General features: G+C 33.7%; 1 protein-coding gene across 1 annotated transcript in view; it reads right to left on the reverse strand.

Annotated features, from left to right (window-relative positions):
• Positions 1-1,176: 1,176 nt before the first annotated feature.
• Positions 1,177-26,725, reverse strand: part of LOC132747104 (H(+)/Cl(-) exchange transporter 4-like) — a 42,938-nt gene continuing 17,389 nt past the window's right edge. The window contains exons 2-9 of the mRNA XM_060736416.1: positions 20,670-20,788; positions 17,432-17,546; positions 16,896-16,991; positions 16,043-16,062; positions 8,242-8,364; positions 7,760-7,878; positions 7,463-7,557; positions 1,177-7,202 (exon numbers count right to left, since the gene is read on the reverse strand). Coding sequence (XP_060592399.1) covers positions 7,112-7,202; positions 7,463-7,557; positions 7,760-7,878; positions 8,242-8,364; positions 16,043-16,062; positions 16,896-16,991; positions 17,432-17,546; positions 20,670-20,788 — 778 coding nt within the window. The 3' untranslated portion in view covers positions 1,177-7,111. The remainder of the gene's footprint in view (positions 7,203-7,462; positions 7,558-7,759; positions 7,879-8,241; positions 8,365-16,042; positions 16,063-16,895; positions 16,992-17,431; positions 17,547-20,669; positions 20,789-26,725) is intronic.

Here is a 26,725-nt window from a genome sequence, read left to right on the forward strand (position 1 = left end):
TGTCAAAATGCAAAAAAAATGCTTGATACAGTTACCTCCTCCTGTTTACAGGTTGGGGTCATGATGGTGAACAAGTGTGCAAAGTTTCAAAGCCATATGTCAATGGACTTTGAAAATATTTTGAACTATTACAAAAACTTTAACGTAAATTCTAAGTCGAAAAAGGGGCATAATTCTGTCAAAATGCTTGATAGAGTTACCTCCTCCTGTTTACAGGTTGGGGTCATGATGGTGAACAAGTGTGCAAAGTTTCAAAGCCATATGTCTATGGACTTTGAAAATATTTGAACTATTACAAAAACTTTAACGTAAATTCTAAGTCGAAAAAGGGGCATAATTCTGTCAAAATGCTTGATAGAGTTACCTCCTCCTGTCTACAGGTTGGGGTCATGATGGTGAACAAGTGTGCAAAGTTTCAAAGCCATATGTCTATGGACTTTGAAAATATTTGAACTATTACAAAACTTAAACGTAAATTCTAAGTCGAAAAAGGAGCATAATTCTGTCAAAATGCTTGATAGAGTTACCTCCTCCTGTCTACAGGTTGGGGTCATGATGGTGAACAAGTGTGCAAAGTTTCAAAGCCATATGTCAATAGACTTTGAAAATATTTGAACTATTACAAAAACTTTAACGTAAATTCTAAGTCGAAAAAGGGGCATAATTCTGTCAAAATGCTTGATAGAGTTACCTCCTCCTGTCTACAGGTTGGGGTCATGATGGTGAACAAGTGTGCAAAGTTTCAAAGCCATATGTCAATGGACTTTGAAAATATTTGAACTATTACAAAAACTTTAACGTAAATTCTAAGTCGAAAAAGGGGCATAATTCTGTCAAAATGCTAGATAGAGTTACCTTCTCCTGTCTACAGGTTGGGGTCATGATTGTGAACAAGTGTGCAAAGTTTCAAAGCCATATGTCAATAGACTTTGAAAATATTTGAACTATTACAAAAACTTTAACATAAGTGGTTACGCCGACGCGGACGCGGACGCCGACGCTCGGGTGACTGCAATAGCTCTACTTATTCTTATCGAATAGTCGAGCTAAAAACTACCACATATCTAAACTACCAACAACACCACCATATTTCACGTGAAGACAACTTCATATTGACATATACAATGAAAAGAAACATTTTCCTTACATAATGGAAAGAAAAGACAACTCTTTAACTCACATCAGTTATCAGTTTAATAATGGAATAATTTCACTAAAGACAAAACATTCAATATGAGTACTCCAAATACAATACCTACATGTGTAAACATTTAAAATACAAATGACCTTTGATATTTGACCTTCACATCTGACCTTATCTTTGTAATTAATGTGAAATTTAATGAGATTCAGAGATTATTTACCTAATAATTGAAAATCCACAGATAATATTGGCTGCCCTGTCTCTAAACTTGTTGCAAATGCTAATCACTTGTTGGTTCCAGCAGGTTATGGGTTATACATGTAATTGTTACTAATTCATAAGGTAAAATGGTCATCTAGTTTATCATAACTGTCAAAATATTATAAATGGATGTAATCAGAGACATAGATAACATGTTATGTATGTCTCTGATGTAATAGATAAAACAATGGTGCTTGCATTTAGATTTGAAATATGGCTGTGAAAACGTCAATTATGAACATAATAAATAATTCAAATAAGGTATTTCAACAGGTAATGCCTTCAAAGGCAGAAAATAACATAAATCTTAAATGTATACTTTAGACATAACACACATGTCTGACTTCAAGCGTAAGTGAAGATAACCTGTGACAATTATTAAGTCAAATTACACTGAAGAGAGTTTATCACCAGGCTTAAATAAAATCGTTTTTGAAAATAGAAACAGAATGTTTAAGTTCTGTCTGAAGCATAAATAATGAGTTGTATGTTTGGGAATATTCCTTTATCAAATCTATGTCTTGCCATTATTTTTCCTAACAATGTGCGAGTATTAACCTCATATATACGTTAACATGTAAAGGTATCCAGTCCATCAACAAATCGTTAAAATTTAGAATTCTTTCAGATGATTTTAATTCATTTATTTTTTCTAAAAAAACCTTTAATCGGTGATACAGATACAAACTTTTTTGGTTGACAGTGTTTCACCATTTCACCAATAGATACAGGAACATTTAGCATACTTTTTATTTAAAAATTATTTTTTGGTACTCAATTTTAAATGGTATTCAACCACTGTACAAATTTGACCAAAAGATGTCAAAATTGATAATAAATTCAATCACAGAAATTCCAGGGAAGATGTCAAAATATACAGAATCACAGGGGATCAAAGTAATATCTCAAAATAAGTTTATCACAAGAGACACAGAAAATATCTAAAGATTAACAAAATAAACAAATTACAATGGAATACATGTATCTCAAAATTATCCAAATGAATAACTAGAACCCCAGGGAAGATTTCAAAATTACTATAATATATAGAGGCGCAAATTACCCAAAGATATCAGTAAGAGCCTGAAGAAAATGTCAAAATTACAAAAATAAATAATTAAGAGGACAGGGGAAGATATCAAAATTACCAAAATAACTTGAGTGAAAGGGAAGATGTCAAAATTACCAAAAACATGTTGATGGACTGAACACATTGATATTGTTTTATGAAGTGTAAAACGAAAGCATACAGTCTATAAATAACTGATTAACATTTATTAACATATAGCTATGACATATACGTGTATGTATATATTGACATGAATTGATCATGTATGGCATTTTACTATATATATAAAACATCATGGGGGTTTATCACAGAATATATATAATAAAGGAAAAAATGTAAAACATAAATCTTTCTGAATAAATGTTTGAGGAAGATGAGTGGAAAATAACAAAAAAACATGACATACATATATACAGATATAAATAAACAACATATACGACATGTTGGTGATAATTCTACATAGCCATACAATACTCCCTATTAAATAGAAATTCTTCACATTTGTCTACCTAACAAAGTCTAAATTCATGAACAAATATTGACTTTCACATAAAATCCTGTAAAAAATGTTGCAAGCATTCCTTTAAACTTATTTTAGGATTTAATTCTTCAATATATTTCTATTATTTAACATATTCATGCCATGGTTTGTTGTGACAATAAAAACAAACTTTTAAAATAGCAGATGTTATGGTAAAGTGTATCTTTACATTTGTTAATGTTTTTTGTTTAATTAAAATAATAACAATATGTTTACAATAATCACCCATTTGAGTGAAAACATACTTTACATAAAACAGACTTTTTTAATAACTAAAGTCACAAATTAAAAATCTTTAACAAAACAGAAACAAAGGTAATATCACTTAACGATGATGTATCCCCTCGATAAAATTCAAAAATAAACTTTAAATTATGAAAAACTAGACCAAACATATTCAACTTGAGTAAAACATACTGAGGTGAGCAGCAAAACATATAAAACAAATACTGGGTTTTTACTTATCACAGTTTTACAGATATACAATATCATTATGTTAAATACAAATCACATCTTAGTATCATTTTTCCCATTGCCGCCAAATATATGTAGGAAAGAAGCTTCCAACATTCAATTTATTTCATACATGACTTGTTTTGTTGCAAACATGGCATATTGGCAATCTTCTCGCTTGGTGATTTGTTACAGAACTTTTACAATTTAGGTGTCACTTTAATCTGTAACTGAATGGTTTATTTTCAAATTGACAAAGCTTACATTTCCTCGCACCTTTATCTCAGAATTTTACTTTCTTTCTTTTGAATATCAACATCCTAAATATGAATAAATTATTCTTTAATTTGATCTCATTTTTTTTTTCAATTTCATAATTCCCTTACATATAAAACAACTTAAATGTTATAATTTTAAACTGTACCCACAAACTATCAATTTTAGTCTCAACAAATTAAAAAAATATCTGTGTCAAATTTCACAACATTCTACAAATTAGAGTGATTGTTTCATAATTCAATTATATAAGTAAAGAACTCTGATAAATAAAACCCAGTAGTATAACATAACTTAACTTGAAGGTAGATAAATATTTAATGGAATGCTAAATGTAATTTACAATAATACAGTCACGTCATGATTCAGACACACACAAAAAATTATTATTTCACATGATCATGATTTTATGACAAAGCCTTACAGTGCCATCCTCTCAATTTCTCTGGGAACTTTTGGCACAACAGTGTACAACAGGTTTACAAGCTTTATTGGTGTTACACTGTGTACATTTAGTGCCTTGTTAAATATATACTGTGTATACCATGTAACCATTTTGCACAGTACCACATTGTGTACACCAGGTCACCATGTTGTATAACATTTCACTGTGTATAAAAGGAACCAAGTTGTATAACATTTCATTGCGTACATCAGCTTACTATTATGCACAGTATTACACTGTGTATACCTGGTAACCATGTTGTATATTATTACACTGTGTATACCTGGTAACCATGTTGTATATTATTACACTGTGTATACCAGGGAACCAGTTGTATAACATTTCACGGTGTATATCGGGTAACCATTTTGAACAGTATTACAGTGTGTACACCTGATAACCATGTTGTATAACATTTCAATGTATACATCGGGTAACTATTTTGAACAGTATTACACTGTGTACACCTGATAACCATGTTGTATAACATTACACTGTGTATACCTGGTAAGCATACAGTTCATATGATTCAAGCAATACACTGTGAACAGTAGGTGACCGTATGCCATACCCACTTCACTTTGTATAAATCACTATTATACTATATTTCTCAGCACTGAACTGTGCACAACAGGTAAATGAACAGTTTCAGCATTGAAATATGTACAGCAGGTCAAAATTATTTACAGTATGCAGCATGTATATTTCACGATATGATCTAGAATCATCCCATAAGCTCAGCCTATAATTACTAAATTACACTGTGTACAAAAAGCTATAATTAATTGTGGTACTACAATATGTGGAATTACAATGTGTACAACAGGTAAGCATGTTTTACATAATCACATTGCGTACACCAAATAAACATGTTGTACAGTATAACACTGGCTACAACAGGTAACCACATTTTACACCATTACTTCATTCCACCAAGTGTAACTGGTAATACAGAGCAAAGCTTAAGACTGTACATAGAAGATTGCACATTTTCATAACAATGCACTGTGTACATTGTAAACTATGAACAGCAGGTTATCATATGCTTAATCATTACACATTCTGTACAACAGAAAACCATCCTTCTCATCATTTACACTGTGTTGAAAACAGGTAATCATACTGTCCAAGTATTACAATGTGAAAAAATTAAGTTGCCACAATTTACAGTATTGCAGCATGTGCATCAGATTACTTTATTCAATATCACCACACTATGTACATATTAAGCTTAACTTATAATTAAAAAAGACACTGTGTACAACAGGTTTAATATTTTGTTGCAACACACCTTGTAGTTTTATATATATTCCTGTTTTTACAATTTCCATACATAAATTCTAAAAATTCATTACATTTCATACAATAATTCCATTTTTTACACATTTTTAAACTTCTCATTTAAGTGCTTGCTTACAAAATATTTGCTGTCTATATCTTACATTTGATTAAAAAATTGGATTTAAACTGAACCACTCATTACTATAACATTATAAATTGTGAATCTGAATATCACCAAATTAATAAATAAATTGCATTTTAAACAACAGTCCTTAAAACACCAAAATAACACATTATTTTAATTTCGTAAAAGAAATAGAAAGACTGGAACCAGTATATCTAATAAAACATCTTGTCTTTCATACCAAGGTGTTGATGTGTTATTCCTTTTGTTTATTTACCATTAATTCCTTTAACTAAGTAACAAAATCCTCTCCTCCAAAGTTGTGCTTTACATATTTTCTATTCATACTGATAATTCTTTTGGCTAATCCAATCGTCACACAATTAGATAGTTCTTTTCCATAAAAATAACATAGTTACAATGACAAAAATGTAAAAACTTTCCTTTTCTTAAACTTTATCTTAGTTGTATATAATAAATTTTGGCTTGAAAATAAAAGAAATGTTAATTATATATTAGTGCTCACACCTCATATCAAAGTACACAACTTGTTACAGTAATCTCATTTCAACAATCTTAACTATCAATCAAAGAAAATTGAATGGAAATACATTATCTCTGGGCATATAGCAATTTCATAGCAACCACAAGCACTTATTAGCTAACAATATTGATCAAATATAAAACAATAATAAAACATATCATCATCACTATAAACATTTATTATTCCCACTATTTCTATGCAATATAACTGGTTTTGCATCAGGCTCCACACTTTACAATACCCTTAATACATTTTACGCTGCACCCCTAAAATTTCCAGCATGACTTACAACATTATTTTATAATTATTCAATCCATATTTAAAAGTTACTACAGACAGATGGACTTGCAGATTGAATAATATAGAGTTTCCATGACAACACAGGCATTAGAACCATGGCAACAATAAAGTACAATAGCAACAATAGTAAATTATTCTAAACTGTTCTTTGTCTTAATCTAGCATATCATTACTCATGTTCCTAGTAAAATTCGTCTGTTTTTCTGTTTAACATTTATTCAATATAAGCAGGTAAACTTTATCTTCAGCTGCTTCACCAGACAACAAAAATCAGATTTCTTTTTAGATAAAATTCAATTTTTTAACATTTACATTTTTTTTATTTCTGTTACAATATTAAAGTCATCATCTGAACCTTACATTGCCTAATTCTTTACATGAATGGCAATGAATTCAAACCATGATAAGTTACCATTCACAACAATTTCAAAACATGATAGGTTTTCAAGACAACAAAATCAAAACATGTTCAGTTTGATAACAAATTCTAAGCATGTACAGTTTCCATGACAACAAAAATAAAACTTTGTTCATAGACAATATCAAGGTCAGTTATAATCTGACAATGGCTGTTCACCTTGTGATCAGTGTTTTTATGATGATCACAAGATAGTGTACTGTCTGCTTGTTTCTATAACAACAATGTTTCCATGACAACAATGATAAGATATGATCAGTTGAACAAGATGGAGTCTGGGTCCTGATTCTGCAGCTGGATTATGTGACGTAATACATCTTTTTTAGTTATTATGCCAAGTAGTCGCCTGAAATTAAGTAGAATACAAAAAATTCAAATATTACATTTGAGTTAAATGTATGAATGTATAAGAACATACAAATGCATATAAAAAAGTGTACATTAACAACTTACTTTACTGAATCATTTCACAAGTTCTGTGTGGTGTTAAAGAAAATTCGGAATCAAATATAAGCTTATATTCATACAAAGCTTAAAATGTCTTCTAAACAATACATCCTTCTATAAGGGATAACAAGTTTGTACTGTTCAACAATTGTAACTTACCCATTAACAGTAACTAAAGTCTGTCTGAGGCCAAGTTTTCTGAACATTTCTACGACTGTCTCCATGGGAGTTTGGTCTGTTATTGTAACAGGAGCCTGAAAAGCACAAAAGAGTTTGACAAAAACAATACAGGATCCATGACTATTCCAAATTCTACTTACTTATCAGTATTAGTTATCAAATGCAAATGTTTAAGATAATTTTTAATTTATCAGTATTAATAATCAAATGCAAATGTTTAAGGTAATTTTTAATTTAGTCTTAAAAAAAATTAATAAATTTTGTCATTAAACTTACCAGATCTAATATTTTTCGGAGTTTTAAAGGGGCAGGTCCTACTGTATTACTGGGGATCTGATTAGAGAAGAAAACTATTGAATCACTGACCACGCCCTCCACGTTCTTACGTGCATTTGCTGAAAAGAAGTTACATAACAGATATTGAGTGTCAAGTATTTATAAAAAATTTAAAGTATTATACTTGTGTATATAGTAGTTTCAATTTGAAGTATCACATCACACGTTACAAATACAAATTGTCATAATTTTAATAGATCATACCAAAGTTTAAAATACACCAAAAGGCCCCTATCACAAGTCTGAAGCATCATTTTGTTGAGCTTTAAGAGAAACATCACAAACATATCATGATTTAGAATAGTGAGGAGACATACTAAATTTCAAAAAACCTGACAGCGATTTTAACAAAGCTGGTCTGATTAAAAATCGATTGAAAAAAAAAAACAAAAAAAAACAACAATTAAAAGTTTATTATTTACCTATAGCTAATTGTAGATCTCTTCTTGTAACAAAGCCAACCAGATATTGGGAATCAAGGGAGACCACCACAGGGAAACCATTGTGTTCTGTCTCCTTCAACAATGTTTCTGAAAACAGAGAAACTTCATTTCAATAGGCACAACATTATTTTGGTCATTTTTTTTCTTTTAAATCTAAAAAATTGAAATGATATCAAATATTTTACAAGAAATAATCTTTAGAAAAACTTATTTCAAGTCTGCAAAACCTGTTCTTTTTTTTTAATATAATACTTCTATCAAAAGATTATTTGCGTCTTTTAACAAGTAAAATCAAGCTTTTCTAGCACTGTTGCCTGGCTAGATTCTTACGTGTCAGCTGCATTAAATAATTTAAAATATAAAAATCCCCATTTTTGACAAAAGATAGTTATTACTACAGCAATGCATGGGTAAACAAACTAACCTGACTATAATTTACTGAGAGTAAACTCAAGTCATTTAAACCTGCAAAGGGATTTTTAAAAAATTAACCCTTTCCCATTTCTTTTCCGAGACCCTGCTTTTTTTTTGTTTTAAACACAGTGGTTTGGGGCATTTCGTCTGGGAAAAATTTTCAAAACTAGATTTTATATATGAAATTTTTGATTTTAAGAAAAAATATTTTATCCCCTCAGGGGAACAGTTTTATTTCTTTTTCCATACCAAAAACACAAAACAAATAACTTGTAAAGCATTTTAAATTTCCCCTTTTACACATCCCCTATAATCTGTTAGCCACCCCCGATCAGTTATCAACAATTTTTAATATTTAAAAAAAATTTGCAAAAAACTTTGCAAGTTCAATTTCAATTTCCCTTTCAATAAAGCCAGTAATTCCTATTTTTTAACCAAAAATTAAATTTTTACCTTTCTCTTTTAACCCCAACCCTTTTTCAAAAATAAAATAAAAAACAGAGCTTTGCATAAAATATAGCATATTTTAAGCACTAACCATACTAAAAGGTTTTTGTCTAGCAACCATAACCCATACCTTTTGAAGAAATCATGTGACTAAAAGACATGTTTTCGGCCTTAATGAAAACAATTTTGTCAGCAATAATTGGGATTTCAATAAAATCACAGGGTCAACATGTTTCTATCATATTAACAAAGCACTTCAATCAACATTATGTAACATGTTTATTCTTCATTGAGAAAGTTCAAAGGTCAAGGTTTCTTTTCTAAATGCATGTACGTCCTTTTTTCCTAGCTACTGGGTCTGAAACTAGATGACCAATGTATGCATATCACTATATATATACAGGCATAGCCTTACACTACAGAAAGCTTAACTCTATAAATGTCAGAATCTTATTATAGAATTAAATAACAAACAACGAAACAAATGCTGTAACAATTGTGTCAAAATTATAATAACATGTTTGCAATAACTTAACAAAATGCAATAAAATAAATGTAAGCATAAAATGGTGAGAATCAAAAATGAACAACAGGAGTAAAAATACAAGCAGTTCATCTATGATGTCTATACGATGTAAGTAGCTACAACTTAGACTTAAGCCTTTAAAATTGTTATACAAATTACAAATGTATTTTTTCATGATAACATGTACTGGCATGACTATTCGGATGGTAATGTCACAAGGGTGTTTTATTGAAGTATAATAATACTAATTACCTATGAATAAATAAATTTGACAGAAAAGGTACAAAGGCTTGTTATTAAGATGTTTTATCAAGTAAATCACTGCTTTATTATTATGAATGCATTAAATTGTCCCGAAAAGGCACAAACCCTTCAGTAGTTATTGAGATAACAACTTACAAGAAAAACTTAACCATGAATTTCTAAGTTGAAAAGGGGAGAAAAAATCAGCCTAAATGCAAGATAGAATTATGGATCTTTGTCAGTGACCTACAATTATGACCCTAAATGCATATGTGAAGTTTTTAATAAATATCTTTAATAGTTATTGAGATATGTAAAACTTGCATGTAAACATTAACCAAGAGACTAAGTAGAAAAGGGGATAATATTATGAATCAGCCTTAATGCAAGATAGAGTTTATGGAACTTGGTCAGTGACATACAATTATGACCCTCCAATTATGACCCAAAGTGCATGTGTAAAGTTTCAAGTAAATATCTTTGAAGACCTTTAATCTTTAACCCAAAAATTTCTAAGTTTCAAAGGGCGAATAATTCTGCAAATATTGCAGGCAGAGTTATGCAATTTTGCAAACTGATGAACATTGTTACTATAAAAAAGTATTTTAAATTTCAATTGAATATCTCAAGCAATAATTGAGATATTTGACTTTACAAAAAAAACTTTAACCAAAATTTCTAAGTTCCAAAGGGGCATAATTCTGTTAATATTGTAGGCAGAGTTATCCAACTTGTCAATCTGATGCACCTTGTTTACTATAAATAAGTATTGTAAGTTTCAATTGAATATCTCAAGCAATAATTGAGATATTTGACTTTACAAAAAAACTTTAACCAAAATTTCTAAGTTAAAAAGGGGCATAATTCTGTCAATATTGTAGGCAGAGTTATCCAACTTGTCAATCTGATGTACCTTGTTACTATAAATAACTATTGTAAGTTTTCAATTGAATATCTCAAGCATTGATTGAGATATTTGACTTTACAAAAAACTTTAACCAAAATTTCTAAGTTAAAAAGGGGCATAATTCTGTCAATATTGTAGGCAGAGTTATCCAACTTGTCAATCTGATGTGCCTTGTTACTATAAATAAGTATTGTAAGTTTCAATTGAATATCTCAAGTAATAATTGAGATATTTGACTTTACAAAAAACTTTAACCAACGCAGACGCCGACGCGGACGCTGACGCCGACGCCGACGCCGGGGCGACTACAATAGCTCTCATATTCTTCGAATAGTCGAGCTAACAATGAGAGAATATTATCCCTAATATCTCAACTGGAAAAGGTGCAAGCATAATAATTCTATAATATTTTATTTTGATGATGCATACAATAAGGGCAATGGTACACCTTTGAGAGCATATTTCCCCATACATCATAACCATAATTGAACTAGCTATACAATTGTTAATACAAAATCTGAAGCAGGTAAATAAAACATTTGCAGTCTATGAAAACAAATCAATTTTCTAGGCATCATAATCATCAATATCAAAAAAACAATGCTGCATTCCATGCAGATAGATTCAGTCAGCATTTAACCCTTTTGAATAGTCCCTGTGTTCATCAAAAAGACTTGCCTATACCATCACTTCAAACAATGGAAGACTGTACTAAGTCTGACTATCCTGGCAGTCTGACCTGAGTCTCATAATGTAGGCTTGGATTTTATAATATTAGCATTTTGATATTGGCTCCCATTCAATGAACAATGAATAGTTTCTAATTCAATGTAAGGCAAATCTATTTTTTAAATCAGGTAAGGTAAGGGTTAAACACTGTTATGTTGAACATAATCATGATTTTTTTGTTAGGTAAACTACAGAAAAGCATGCTTAATTCTTGTATTGTAACAAGGTGTGCATGACTATTCTAAAGTAGTGCATAATATGTATGGCTATCTTTGTCCGGTCTAGCGATTAAATCATTCAGTAAGGCCCTCTTTGTAGGGTCTAGTGATTAAGTCATTCTGTATGGTTATCTTGGCAAGGTCCAGTGATTTAGTCAGTCTGTATGGCTATCTTTGCAAGGTCCAGAAATTAAGTTATTCTGTATGGCTATCTTTGCCAGGTCCATTCAGTAAGGCTATCTTTGCCAGGTCTAGTGATTAAGCCATTATGTATGGCTATTCTGTATGGGTATCTTTGCCAGGACTTGTGATCAAGTCATTCTGTAGGACTATGTATTCAAGTCCATTTATTCTATATGGCTGTAATAATTCAATGATCATTTTATGGTTATGTCATTTAAAGTCAGGCCCAGTGTTTACGACTGATATAGATAGACCCAAATAATGTACATTTACATTATATTATAAAAACAACTAAAACTAGAACTGCCACTATCATGGCGTGAATACCCCCGCATACCACTTTGTCAGAATCAACAGTGGCCATTTAGAGCTCCAGGACAACCTCCCTACCAAATCTGAGTTTACTAAGCCAGTGCATTGCTAAGTTATGTATTCTACATGCTTCAAATATGAAAATGTAAAAATCAATACATTGCGGACAGAATATTCTTTAGCAATTGAGAAGAAAAGCTTTTTTTGTCAAGGTCCCTGTGACCTTGACCTTTGACCCAGTGACCTCAAAATCAATAGGGGTCATCTTATAGTCATGATCAAAATCCATACCAAATATGAAGACTGTGGGTCAAAGGAATCTTAAGTTAATGGGTTGACAAGCTTTTTGAAGTCAAAGTCCCTATGATCTTGACCTTTGATCCAGTGACCTCAAAATCAAAAGGGGTCATCTACTAATCATGACTAACCTCCATGCCAAATATGACGACTGTAGGTCAAAGGAATCTTAAGTTATTGGGCGGACAAGCTTTTTGAAGTCAAGGCCCCTGTGACCTTGACCTTTGACCTGGTGACCTCAAAATCAATAGGGGTCATCCACTAATCATGACTAACCTCCATGCCAAATATGAAGACTGTAGGTCAAAGGAATCTTAAGTTATTGGGTGGACAAGCTTTTTGAAGTCAAGGCCCCTGTGACCTTGACCTTTGACCTAGTGACCTCAAAATCAATAGGGGTCATCTACTAATCATGACTTACCTCCATGCCAAATATGACGACTGTAGGTCAAAGGAATCTTAAGTTATTGGGCGGACAAGCTTTTTGAAGTCAAGGCCCCTGTGACCTTGACCTTTGACCTAGTGACCTCAAAATCAATAGGGGTCATCTACTTATCATGACTAACCTCCATGCCAAATATGAAGACTAAGGGTCAAATGAATTTTAAGTTATTGGGCGGACAAGAAAAAACCGACGGACGGATGGCCGGACGGACGGACAGCCGGACGGACAAGCTGATTCCAGTATACCCCCCTTACAACTTTGTTGTGCGGGGGTATAATAACATATGTGCAAGTATAAAGCATGCTATTATTTGTCATTTATGCACTACTTCTTCAAGCATAACTTCTTGTTTGATTAATAACATGCGGCCAAGCTTTTAAATATATAATGGTCAATGACAAGAAGTCTGTTGAAAAGTGATCATGACAATGTTCAACAAAAACCCAAAGTATTAAAACACAGCAAAGTTGCTATAAACACAACAAAGTGACATTCACAACTAACTTACACTTCGAGACCATAGCGCCAACATCTTTACAATGAAAACAGTGCAATATATACATAACAGATCTTTGGTTTTTCAACAAATATTATTTTGATTTCCTACTTAATGATTTAAACATATTTATTTTTTAAAATTTGCTACACAAAATTATATTTATGGTACAAATAAAAAGTTTCATCAAACCTAATTATCTATTAACAGTTTACTTTTGATGGCCCCAAAATTAATGATCAAAAATGGATGTTGAAAAAGTCCATGGTAGAAATTAAGGTGGAAAAAGGTAAAGAAAGTTTATCAAGTTATCAAACTAAATTAAAATATAGCTATCAAATTCTCATAACTTTTAAAGTTGCTTTTTGCAAATGTAATATGGAAAGGAAACAACATACATACACATTGTGCATAATTCCTTAATAAAAATCCTTAAAAAATCAAAACAGCACAATAAAGATTTTTCCTAAAACAATCTCAAAATAATAGGGTAAATGTTCTGATTGGCCAATTTCAATTTTTTAAATTCCAATCAACCAATGGAATGTGAAAATTTTCAACTGGTTGCTAAAACAAGAGGGCCAAGATGGCCCTAGATCACTCACCCAGGGTGTCCGTTTGACCCTTGACATGACCCTTTGACCCTTCAAATTTCCAATAAGCCTGGTTTGACCCTCAGAATTTTAACTGGAGGGTCAAATATTGTTAAAATCAAGGGGATTTTGCCTTGTAGTCGGTAAAACTTAGTCAAAATGACAAAATTTCATGGCTAGTGAACACCCTGTCACATGAACCATCAAACTCATCCGAGCAATTACTTAGACAAGCATCCTGATCAAGTTTGATGACAATTGATCAAAAAATGTGACCACAATAGCTTAAACTAGAACTGCCACTGCCATGGCGTGAATACCCCCGCATACCACTTTGTCAGAATCAACAGTGGCCATTTAAAGCTCAAGTACAACCTCCCTGCCAAATCTGAGGTTACTAAGCCAGTGCATTGCTAAGCTATGTATTCTACATGCTTAAAATGTGAACATCAATACACTGCGGACAGGCATTCTTAAGCATTTGAGCAGACAAGCTTATAATATTAAAATCCCTGTGACCTTGACTTTTGACATAGTCACCTTAAAATCAAAAGGGGTCATCTACTTGTCATAAATAACCTCAATACTAAATATGAAGAATGTTGACCGAAGCATTCTTAAGCAATTGAGCGGACAAGCTTTTTTTAGTCAAGGCCCCTGTGACCTTGACCTTTGACCCAGTGACCTTAAAATCAATAGGGATCATCTACTAACCATGATCAATCTAAATACCAATTATCAAGACTGTGGGTCAAAGGAATCTTAAGTTATTGGGCGGACAAGCTTTTTGAAGTCAAGGCCCCTGTGACCTTGACCTTTGACCCAGTGACCTCAAAATCAATAGGCATCATCTACTAACCATGACCAATCTAAATACCAAATATGAACACTGTGGGTGAAAGGAATCTTAAGTTATTAGGCGGATAAGCTTTTTGAAGTCAAGGCCCCTGTGACCTTGACCTTTGAACCAGTGACTTCAAAATCAATAGGCATCATCTACTAACCATGACCAATCTAAATACCAAATATGAACACTGTGAGTCAAAGGAATCTCAAGTTATTGGGCGGACAAGCTTTTTTGAAGTCAAGGCCCCTGTGACCTTGACCTTTGACCCAGTGACAGGGATCTTCTTCTAACCATGACCAATCTAAATACCAAATATGAAGACTGTGGGTCAAAGGAATCTTAAGTTATTGGGCAGACAAGCTTTTTGAAGTCAAGGCCCCTGTGACCTTGACCTTTGACCCAGTGACCTCAAAATCAATAAGGATCATCTACTAACCATGATCAATCTAAATACCAAATATGAAGACTGTGGGTCAAACGAATCTTAAGTTATTGGGCGGACAAGCTTTTAGAAGTCAAGGCCCCTGTGACCTTGACCTTTGACCCAGTGACCTCAAAATCAATAGGGATCATTTACTATTCATGACCAATCTAAATACCAAATATGAAGACTGTGGGTCAAAGGAATCTTAAGTTATTGGGCGGACAAGGAAAAACCGACGGACGGCTGAACGGCCAGACGGGCGGACGAGGCGACGGCCGGACGGACAAGCTGATTCCAGTATACCCCCCTTACAACTTCGTTGTGCGGGGTATAACAAGATTTTCCATATTTGGGCAGGGTGACCTAGTTTTTGACCCCAGGCGACCCATATTCATACTTGACCTAAAAATCATCAAAATAAACTTGCAGACCGATTTCCAGGCTTGGATAAAAACAGTAGCCACTAGAGTATTAACAAGATTTTTCTTTTTGTTTTAGTTCCTATGACCTAGTTACTCATCCAAGATTACCCATGTTCGAACTCATCCGACAATTACCTAGACAAGCATCCTGACAAAATTTGATGATGATTAAGTCAAAAATGTGACCACTAGAGTGTTAACGAACAAATGTGGACAGACGGCAGACGATGGAAGACGGACGAAATTCGACGGACATTCAATGGTCCTTAAAGCACACCCTGAGCTAGCTCAGGGGAGCTAAAAAACAACAGTTTTATACTTTTTGTAAGAGGTTACTTAAGTAGTATTGGTGCCCTTTTTTGTTAGTAAATATGGTATTAACAATTTACAAATGACTCAAATTAGCAAAATTTTTCACTTCAATCTAGCACACAACTTTACCTTCTGTTCTTTAATAATCTATATTTGTAATTATATACTTAAATGACAGAATCCATAATACCGGTAAATATACATTTTATAATTTATATAAATTTAAAACAGTATTTCTGCCATAAACTTTTAATTTCTGATAGTAAGTTAAGGACCACATTTGAAGCATAATTTGTCAGTTATAAAATCTTATAAGTATGGTGCATATAAAAATAAGGTTACAGAAAAAAATACAACATAAAACTCCAAATCCACCTGTATCTTGAAATAAAAGTATCATTATACTTTATAAAAACTATTTTTGTTGGGTTTCTAACTTAACAGTTGGAAGAAGACCTTAGTTGGCCTTATGTGCTTTATTTCTGGCATGAGCGGGCACCTGAGTAAAATCACCGATGTTCTGTATACAAGCTGGATAGCTTCCTCACGTGAAAGAATCCATTGACCCAAAGGCAGTATTTGAGCAGGAGTACAGGTAAGTACCTAGGAACAAAAACAACCAAATGCTTGATTTTTTCCAAATAAATTTTTTTGGAGGCATGCAGTTTTAAAACATACATGTATAAGGTGATAAAATACACTAAAATTTTCACAAAACTGATGACCAATGTATTATTATGTAACAGGTATGCCATAGTCAAACACAAGATATAAAATACAGCATTTTATCGTAAAAGACTATAGAAATATAAAATTACCTTGGACGCATGACGTCTGCTGCTATCGTGGTATGAGTAAAACTCTCTTTATTGTCCAGATATGGATAACCATTTAATCGAATATGTGCGTCATAGCTATATCGTGCGGTCAAGGACAAATTTGCAAATTACATAAAAATAATATAGAAAAAAATATTTATAGTAAAATTGCATTTTATGCTGAGTATAAAGAAATATAACTTTCAGAGCAAAGTATGATCTAAATCACAATGTCTCCATTAGAGGGTCTTTCAGTTGTACAAGTGATAGTTTCTCAGTTGGGGCATTTGGCATATTGCCAAGCTTAATATTGCTATTTTAATACAATGTCTTGCTGCATACAAAATAACATAAAGCTGCAAAGGTCTTCCACATGACCAAGCCCAATACCTGACCATTGACCTGTCTCACACTAGGGTGTTTAGGGCGCTACTTTAACAACACTTTCCCTGTAGCATACTGTCAGAAACAGAACAATAAGAACTACAAAATCCACATCAATGTAAGTTGACAAATATTCTTAAGTAAAAGGATACATTCCTTGTTTACCTAAAGCATCCCCAACCCACTTGCTTGCCATGGTGGCGAGCATTAGGGGTACAATATACTGAAGTCCTCCCGTCAGCTCAAACATTATCACCACCAATGAAACTGAAATAATTTACAAACATAATAATCATATAATAACTAAGATAATGAGATATAACTTTTCTCCATTATACAAATAAATAATAATAAATAAACAAATACAGAGCACTCTTCATTTCCTTATCCTGCTGAATGGTTGTTATGACTTTGGCCTGCTTTGAATCTTGTACATCTCCTATCAAACTTTATAAGATTTTATTATCAAAAAACAAGCACAGGTTGAACCAGGTGATGCTCCCTGAGTTAGTTTTGGTCACAGAAAGCTTTGAAAAAATGAACAAAGGGTTAAAAACTCCAAAATCAGACAAAACAGAGTTATGGTTCTTTGCACTGCACTTTTTATTCAATGAGATTTATCTACCTACAAAGTTCCATGTTGATATCTCTTATAGTTTTAGAGTTATGTCCCGGGTAATGTTCAAAATATAAAAGTGAACAAAGGGCAATAACTCCAATAAAAGGCAAGACAGAGTTATGGTTGTTTAGCATTGCACTTTAACACAATGAGACCCATCTACCTACAAAGTTTCATGCTGATATCTCTTATAGTTTGAGAGTAATGTCCTGGACAAAGTTCAAGTATAAAAATGAACAAAGAGCAAAAATTCCAAAATAAAGCAAGGCAGAGTTATGGTTCTTTAACAATGCACTTCAACACAATAAGACCCATCTACCTACAAAGTGTCATGTTTATATCTCTTTTAGATTAAGAGAAATGTCCTGGACAAAGTGCAAAGTGTAAAAATGAACAAAGGGCAATAACTCCAAAATAATGCAAGGCAGAGTTATGGTTCTTTAGCACTGCACTTCTACTCAATGAGATCTACCTACCTACAAAGTTTCATGTTGATATCTCTTATAGTTTTAGAGTAATGTCCCGGACAAAGTTCAAAATGTAAAAATATTTCATGTTTACTTTTAGAGTTATGACCAGGACAAAGTTCCAAGTGTAAAAATAAACAAAGGGCAGAAATTCAAAAATTAGGCAAGGCAGAGTTACGGTTCTTGTGCAGTGCACATCTACTCAATGAGATCTATCTACCTACAAAGTTTCATGTTTATACCTCTTATGGTTTTAGACTTATGTCCCGGACAATGTTCAAAGTGTAAAATTAAACAAAGGGCAATAATTAAAAAATAAGGCAAGGCAGAGTAACGGTTTTTGTGCACATCTACTCAATGAGATCTATCTACCTACAAAGTTTCATGTTGATACCCCTTGTTGTTTCAAAGTTATGTCCCGGACAAGAATAGCGGACGGGTGGATGTACAAACAAAATAGTACTTATGTGACTTTTCCTTTGATATTGTCACACAATGCTTAAACAAGAGGGCCATGATGGCCCTGAGGTCGCTCACCTGTATTTAGGCCCCCCAACCACCCCCCCCAAATGTTGCAGGGCCAATTTAACCCAAGGGCTTTTATTTGCACAAACTTGGTAGACACCCATAAGAAGATGTTTCATGCTAAACATCTAAGCTCTAGCTCATTGGGCTTTTTAAAAGAATATTTTTTTTAAGTTTTTACTATACACATATAGTTAAAAACAATGACACCCCTGGGGCCGGGCCAGTTTTGACACCAGGGCTTTTATTTCAACAAACTTTGTAGACACTTACAAGAAGATGTTTCATGCTTAATAACTAAACTCTAGCTATTTGGGTTTTTTCAAAGAAGATTTTAAGTTTTTGCTATACACATATAAAGAAAATTAATCAATGACCCCCGGGGCGGGGCCAATCTTGACCCCAGGTCTTTTATTTGAACAAACTTTGTAGACACTCACTAAAAGATGTTTCATGCTTAATATCTTAACTCTAGCTATTTGGGTTTTTTCAAAGAAGATTTTTTAAGTTTTTGCTATACACATATAAGGAAAATCAATGACCCCCGGGGCGGTGCCAATTTTGACCCAAGGGCTTTTATTTGAACAAACTTGGTAGACACCTATTAGAACATGTTTGATGCTAAATATCTTAGCCATAGCTCTTTGAGTTCTTTAAAAGAAGATTTTTTAAGTTTTTACTATATGCATATAGGGAAAATCAATGACACCCCGGGTCCGGGCCAATTTTGACCCCAGGGATTTTATTTGAACAAACTTGGTAGACACTTATTAGAACATGTTTCATGCTAAATATCTTAGCTCTAACTCTTTTGGTTCTTTAAAAGAAGATTTTTTAAGTTTTTACTATATGCATATAGGGAAAATCAATGACCCCCTGGGGCGGGGCCAATTTTGACCCCAGGGCTTTTATTTGAACAAACTTGGTAGACACCTATTAGAACATGTTTGATGCTCAATATCTAAGCCATAGCTCTTTGAGTTCTTTTAAAGAAGATTTTTTAAGTTTTTACTATATGCATATAGGGAAAATCAATGAACCCCCGGGGCGGGGCCAATTTTGATTCCAGGGCTTTTATTTGAACAAACTTGGTAGACACCCATTAGAACAAGTTTCATGCTAAATATCTTAGCTCTAGCTCTTTGGGTTCTTTAAAAGAAGATTTTTTAAGTTTTTACTATATGCATATAGGGAAAATCAATGACTCCCAGGGGGCGGGGCCAATTTTGACCCCAGGGCTTTTATTTGAACAAACTTGGTAGACACTCACTAGAAGATGTTTCATGCCAAATATGTAAGCTCTAGCTCTTATGGTTTTTTAAAAGAAGATATTTAAAGTTTTTTCTTTCGGTTGCCATGGCAACCAGAGTTCTGCATGGAATTAAATTCTTTGAACAATTTTTAAAGGTGACCACCAAAGGAACATTCATGTGAAGTTTGGATGAAATTGGCTTAGTGGTTTATGAGGAGATGTCATTTAAAGTAAAAGTTTACGGACGACGGACGGACGACGGACGAAAAGCGAACACAAAAGCTCACCCTGTCACTTTGTGACAGGTGAGCTAAAAAGACACACAAGTAAAAACGGAACGAATAGGATCAAAGGAACTGTACTGTTACAGATGGATAGACAAAGCAGCGACTATATGCTCACCATTCGGGAAGCATAATTAAGATTGATGTCTATTACTGCTAAACACATGCAAAGTACCAACTTATCAGTGATACTAAGCCAGGTTTGGCCTGTTAATTTTAATACCAAGTCGAGTAAAAACTCACCTGTCATTCTTGTGACACCACCTAAAGCTGCTGCTGCACCAACCATGGCATATAGTCCTGGAGTTATTGCACAATCTGACTGACACATATTTTTGAACAATGGACTATCTCTGTTAGCTCTGTAATTAAACAGATGTGTAGATAACAAAAACTTTTATAGGTTAACATACTGAACTACTGAACACAAGTCAATTAAAGTCAATCTAATTAAATCAGAAGTTAACAATGGGGAATGTTTCAGTTAAATTCTAGAGTCATAGGCCAGTGGCCAACAATATTGATCGGATCACAAACACATTTCAAGATTCAAAAGCAAATAAATAAGATATGAAGTTGCAAGCAAATGTTGCACAAAACAATGTCATTTTCAGAGTAAATGAATCACGGGGGAGGAAGTGTTACACGAGGGATGGAGTTCTTATGATAACTGGTCAAGGAGTTCTTGTGATAACTGTCACGGAGTTCGTCGGAAAACTATGTATATACTGCAAAAACCCTCGTCAAAAATGGTAATTTTTATCTTTAAAAAGTGAGTTTAGGTGCTAAATTAAAACTAGAACTGCCACTATCTTGGTGTGAATACCCCCACATACCACTTTGTCAGAATCAACAGTGGCCATTTAGAGCTCAAGGACAACCTCCCTGCCAAATCTGAGGTTACTAAGCCAGTGCATTGCTAAGTTATGTATTCTAAAAGCTTCAAATGTGAAAATGTCAAAATCAATACATTGCAGACAGGACATTCTTTAGCAATTGAGAAGAAAAGCTTTTTTTTGTCAAGGTCCCTGTGACCTTGACCTTTGACCCAGTGACCTCAAAGTCAATAGGGGTCACCTTATAGTCATGATCAACATCCATGCCAAATATGAAGACTGTGGGTCAAAGGAATCTGAAGTAAATGGGTGGACAAACTTTTTGAAGTCAAAGTCCCTATGACCTTGACCTTTGATCCAGTGACCTCAAAATCACAAGGGGTCATCTACCTATCATGATCAACATCCATGCCAAATATGAAGACTGTGGGTCAAAGGAATCTAAAGTTATTGGGCAGACAAACTTTTTGAAGTCAAAGTCCCTGTGACCTTGACCTTTGACCTGGTGACCTCAAAATCAATAGGGGTCATCTACTAATCATGACTAACCTCCATGCCAAACATGAAGACTGTGGGTCAAAGGAATCTTAAGTTATTTGGCGGACAAGCTTTTTGAAGTCAAGGCCCCTGTGACCTTTGACCTGGTGACCTCAAAGTCAATAGGGGTCATCTAATAATCATGACTAACCTCAATGCCAAATATGAAGACTGTGGGTCAAAGGAATCTTAAGTTATTGGGCGGACAAGCTTTTTGAAGTCAAGGCCCCTGTGACCTTGACCTTTGACCTGATGACCTCAAAATCAATATGGGTCATCTACAAATCATGACTAACCTCCATGCCAAATATGAAGACTATGGGTCAAAGGAATCTTAAGTTATTGGGCGGACAAGCTTTTTGAAGTCAAGGCCCCTGTGACCTTGACCTTTGACCCAGTGACCTCAAAATCAATAAGGGTCATCTACTCATCATGATTAACCTCAATGTCAAATATGAAGACTGTGGGTCAAAGGAATCTTAAGTAATTTGGCGACAAGTTTTTTTTGGTCAAGTCCCCTGTGACCTTTACCTTTTACCCTGTGAGCTCAAAATCAAAAGGGGTCACCTACTTATCATGGCAAACCTCCATGCCAGATATGAAGACTGTGGGTCAAAGGAATCTTAAGTTATTAGGCAGACAAGCTTTTTGAAGTCAATGCCCCTGTGACCTTGACCTTTAACCTGGTGACTTTAAAATCAATTGGGGTTATCTACTCATTATGACTAACCTTCATACTAAATATGAAAACTGTGGGTCAAAGGAATCTTAAGTTATTGGGGGGACAAGCTTTTTCAAGTCAAGGCCCCTGTGACCTTGACCTTTGACCCGATGACCTCAAAATCAATAGAGATCATCAACTTATCATGACTAACCTCCATGCCAGATATGAAGACTGTGGGTCAAAGGAATCTTAAGTTATTGGGCGGACAAGCTCTTTGAAGTCAAGGCCCCTGTGACCTTGACCTTTAACCTGGTGACCTCAAAATCAATAGGGGTCATCTACTAATCATGACTAACCTCCATGCCAAATATGACGACTGTAGGTCAAAGGAATTTTAAGTTATTGGGCGGACAAGCTTTTTGAAGTCAAGGCCCCTGTGACCTTGACCTTTAACCTGGTGACCTCAAAATCAATAGGGGTCATCTACTAATCATGACTAACCTCCATGCCAAATATGAAGACTACGGGTCAAAGATATCTTAAGTTATTGGGCGGACAAGAAAAAACCGACGGACGGCCGGATGGCCGGACGGACAAGCTGATTCCAGTATACCCCCCTTACAACTTTGTTGTGCGGGGGTATAATTAAAACTCCATCCCTCGTGTAACACTTCCTCCCCCCGTGTGAATGTTAATTGACAATGCAGCAGTGGTGAATTTTTAGGTCAAGGTCTTGGTTACCATGGGTAACTTAAGACTTCATATATTACAAAGTTTCTTGTATCATGCCTTAGGCAAATTACTTTACAGAGGGTTTTAGTGATATCTCCTGTTTTAACTAATAATACTTTGATTTCAACTCTATTTTTGTTATGCTTAACAAATCTTTTAGGTGAGAATTGCAAGACTGCTGGTTATGTTAAAACCTTGACCTATGAGGTAGCTACCTTGTTGTCGCCCTCTGTAGCACGATGGTGAACCTTTTATTCCAATATAATTAAAAATTTAAGGAGTTAAACAAGAAATGTCGAATGACACATATGCCGCTGATTATCTTAAAAACTATTTATTAGAGGTGTAACGATGCATCGATGCATCGCGATCTGCTTTGTCCCCGATGTATGCATCGTAATGAAATTACAAATTCCAATATATTGCGATGCAATACATATTTCACCTCCCGATGTATCAATACAGCGGGAAGGTATCGCAATACACTAACAATATCTTCTAGGAATGTAAGGACAAACATATATTTAGAAAGACTGAAGAAAGAAAAATAGCTCGGATGAAAACAATGAACAAGCGCGACTATTATCATATCATCGTTGTCATCTCGTTTCCCCATGTTCGCAATCATTAAACGGCGCAATCATTTCACGGTAACTAACCAAGTTTTATCAATTCCATATTAATGGGCTGGTGTTCATAATAAAAACATAATAAGAGATCTATGCGTTTTAGAAAAAACCAACCTACAAACATGAATTTGTAATTTTATTTAGTCGCACTTGATGCCAGATTAAAATAGTGATGATGACAACATTCCCATGTGATATTTGTCACGTATTTATACTTTCATCTCCGTTGACATCATTTTCTCGTAAAAAACCCCCAACAAAACAAATAAACACTGCAAAATATATAGAAAGGGAAACTATAGTTAATCCTCCCTGGTCATATAATTCACGAGTAGTTTTTGGGGAACCATCAGACAGTTTTGTATTAATTGGAAGACCGGACGTGGAGTGTTTGCAAAATTTGCAAACTCAAAATAAAATACTTTGGGGTTGGAGAAAACTCTTGACCTAATTGTAAATCACTTGTTACTATTTTTTCACAATAAAAATCTTTAGTGGTGTTTTGTTAGACTGAAATTGTTAAACTGCCATATTTACAGTAGTGGACTTTAGTGTTAGAATAGTAGATATCTATTTGCTGTTATGGTATAATTAACAATACCTTTAATCCTTAAGTAATCAGAAAAGTAAATTCTTGAAAGATCAAAATCGGAAACCCAAGTTAAAGAGTTTATTTTTTTTGTTATTGTAATAGTTTTATATTATATTCGTAATTATGCTGTAAACAAATGGCCAAATTTGTATATACTAAGTCTCAAAGTCAGTATCATGATAGGTATTGCATCGCAACATAAGAATCGCAATATGCATCGCATTTCTTCAAAGTATGCAATACATATCGTGAATCGCATCGTTTTGAAAAACAAATATCGTTATATGTATCGTGACAGAAAAAACTGGCAATGCACAGCCCTACAGATTTCAGAACCATCAGTTTGGCCTTGACTTCCTTAAACATACAAAACCACTCTATTGAAGTTCAGTTGGAATCACTTGAGTCATTTGTAATGTTGACAAGCTTCAACATTGCTGTAACCTCCTCACACACCTCCCCTATTTATTTCAGAATGATTGCTTTGATTTTTCTATGTAAAAACTGCATTAAGTGCTAAATTAATTAGATGATGATTCTCAAAAGGACATTTTGACACTTAATGTACAAAAATCAATTAACTGTTTTATGTTTTATAATTTATTTACATAAACTAACACATTCCTCTCCAAATTCAAGCCGAAAATCAAACAGCAAATAGGTCGCTAAAACATGTGATAATAGAATATTTTTCCAATTTTTGGTATTTAAATATAACTCCATGTTTTTCCAGACAATGATTAAAATCTGTAAGAATGAATAAAATAACATATTTTTACAAATTTCTGCAGATTTTGAGTAGAATTTTCACAAAGACAGAATGTTTAGAGATATGATCAGCCCATTGTCGGCAACGCTTGGACTTTTTTTCTTGCAGGACAATCAGTAATATCAAACACTGTAGGCCTATAAAAAACTATTTGAACAAAAATGTTATTTTTTAAACAAGCAAGCCATAACAGAAGAAAATAGTTGATTTTATTTCGGCCAAGGGCAATTTTTTTAGCTCAAGGGGAATCTTTTTTCAACTGGGGAAGTAGCCTTTAAACGGCTACAGTTATATAGCAAAAAAAAACCTGAATGCGGACGGTTGTCTCGTTGATCCGATATTCACATTTACTGTGTTCTCTAACCATTTCAAATTAAACTTATTTTTAACATTTTTGTCAAGTCTTTGATCTTTGAAGCGTTGTTGGAGTTAATTGCTGCCATTATTCATGTAAAAAATATCTTTCTTACTTATCGACCGACATTTTGTTTTGCTTTCTTCAACTACAGAAAGACACTATGATTGGTCGGTATAATTAACACTACCTTCATTGGCTAACTATAATAGGGACAATAACTGAACATACCCGAAAAGCAGCACGGTCTAAATATTTACGGTACAGTCTAAACATTTACAATTGGCAGACAATAGGCTGTAGCAAACTCGGCCAAAGAGACCCCCACCCACCAAATTTTCTCCTCAGATTAACATTTCCGTGGATCCACGGAAAATTTGCATCCCTGGGAAACTGTTTTCAGGTCTAAGGTAATAGTGACCTTGACCTTTGACCTTATGAACGCAAAATCAATAGCTGCCTTTTCTCAATATGGACAATCATACTATAAAGTTTAAACACAGTGGGCCAAATGAAACTTAAGTTATGTTCCGAAAACTGCTTTTCGTTTTAGTTAATAGTGACCCTGACCTTACCAAATATGGACAATCATCCTATGAAGTTTGAATATTGGGAGCCAAATGGAACTTAGGTTATGCTCAAGAAACTGTTCTCAACTTCTAAGTAATAGTGACCTTGACCTTTGACCCCAAAATCAATAGGGGTCTTTTACCCAATATGGACAATCATCCCATCAAGTTTGAACACTGTGGGCCAAATAAATCTAAGTTATGCTCAAGAAACTGTTTTTAGTTTTAAGGTAATAGAGACTGTGACCTTTGACCTTGTGTCCCAAAAATCAATAGGGGTCTTCTATTTTGGTGCTATAAGAGATTGAAAAGCTTTAAAGTTTGTTTTTTAGTTCTAGTATAAGAGGAATCGCAGGACTAGCACCAAAACAGGGTTCGAATTTAAGCTGGCATACTGGCAAAATGCAAGTAAAAATCTAATAATGCCAGTAAAAATTACTCTAACTGGCATTTATTTGCAAGTGACTGTTCATTTTGGACGTTTACATACTGTAATTGTTATCTCCTGAGCTGATGATGATGACTGGCCATTTTTTTTGTGACTATATTTTGATGGATTATTTATAATAGCAAAACACTATTGGTTACAGCATCCAAGATGTTTTATCAGGGTCCA

Source organism: Ruditapes philippinarum, unplaced genomic scaffold (genome assembly GCF_026571515.1).
Source record: "Ruditapes philippinarum isolate M1 unplaced genomic scaffold, ASM2657151v2 ctg1391_1_1_1_1, whole genome shotgun sequence".
NCBI lineage: Eukaryota > Metazoa > Mollusca > Bivalvia > Venerida > Veneridae > Ruditapes > Ruditapes philippinarum.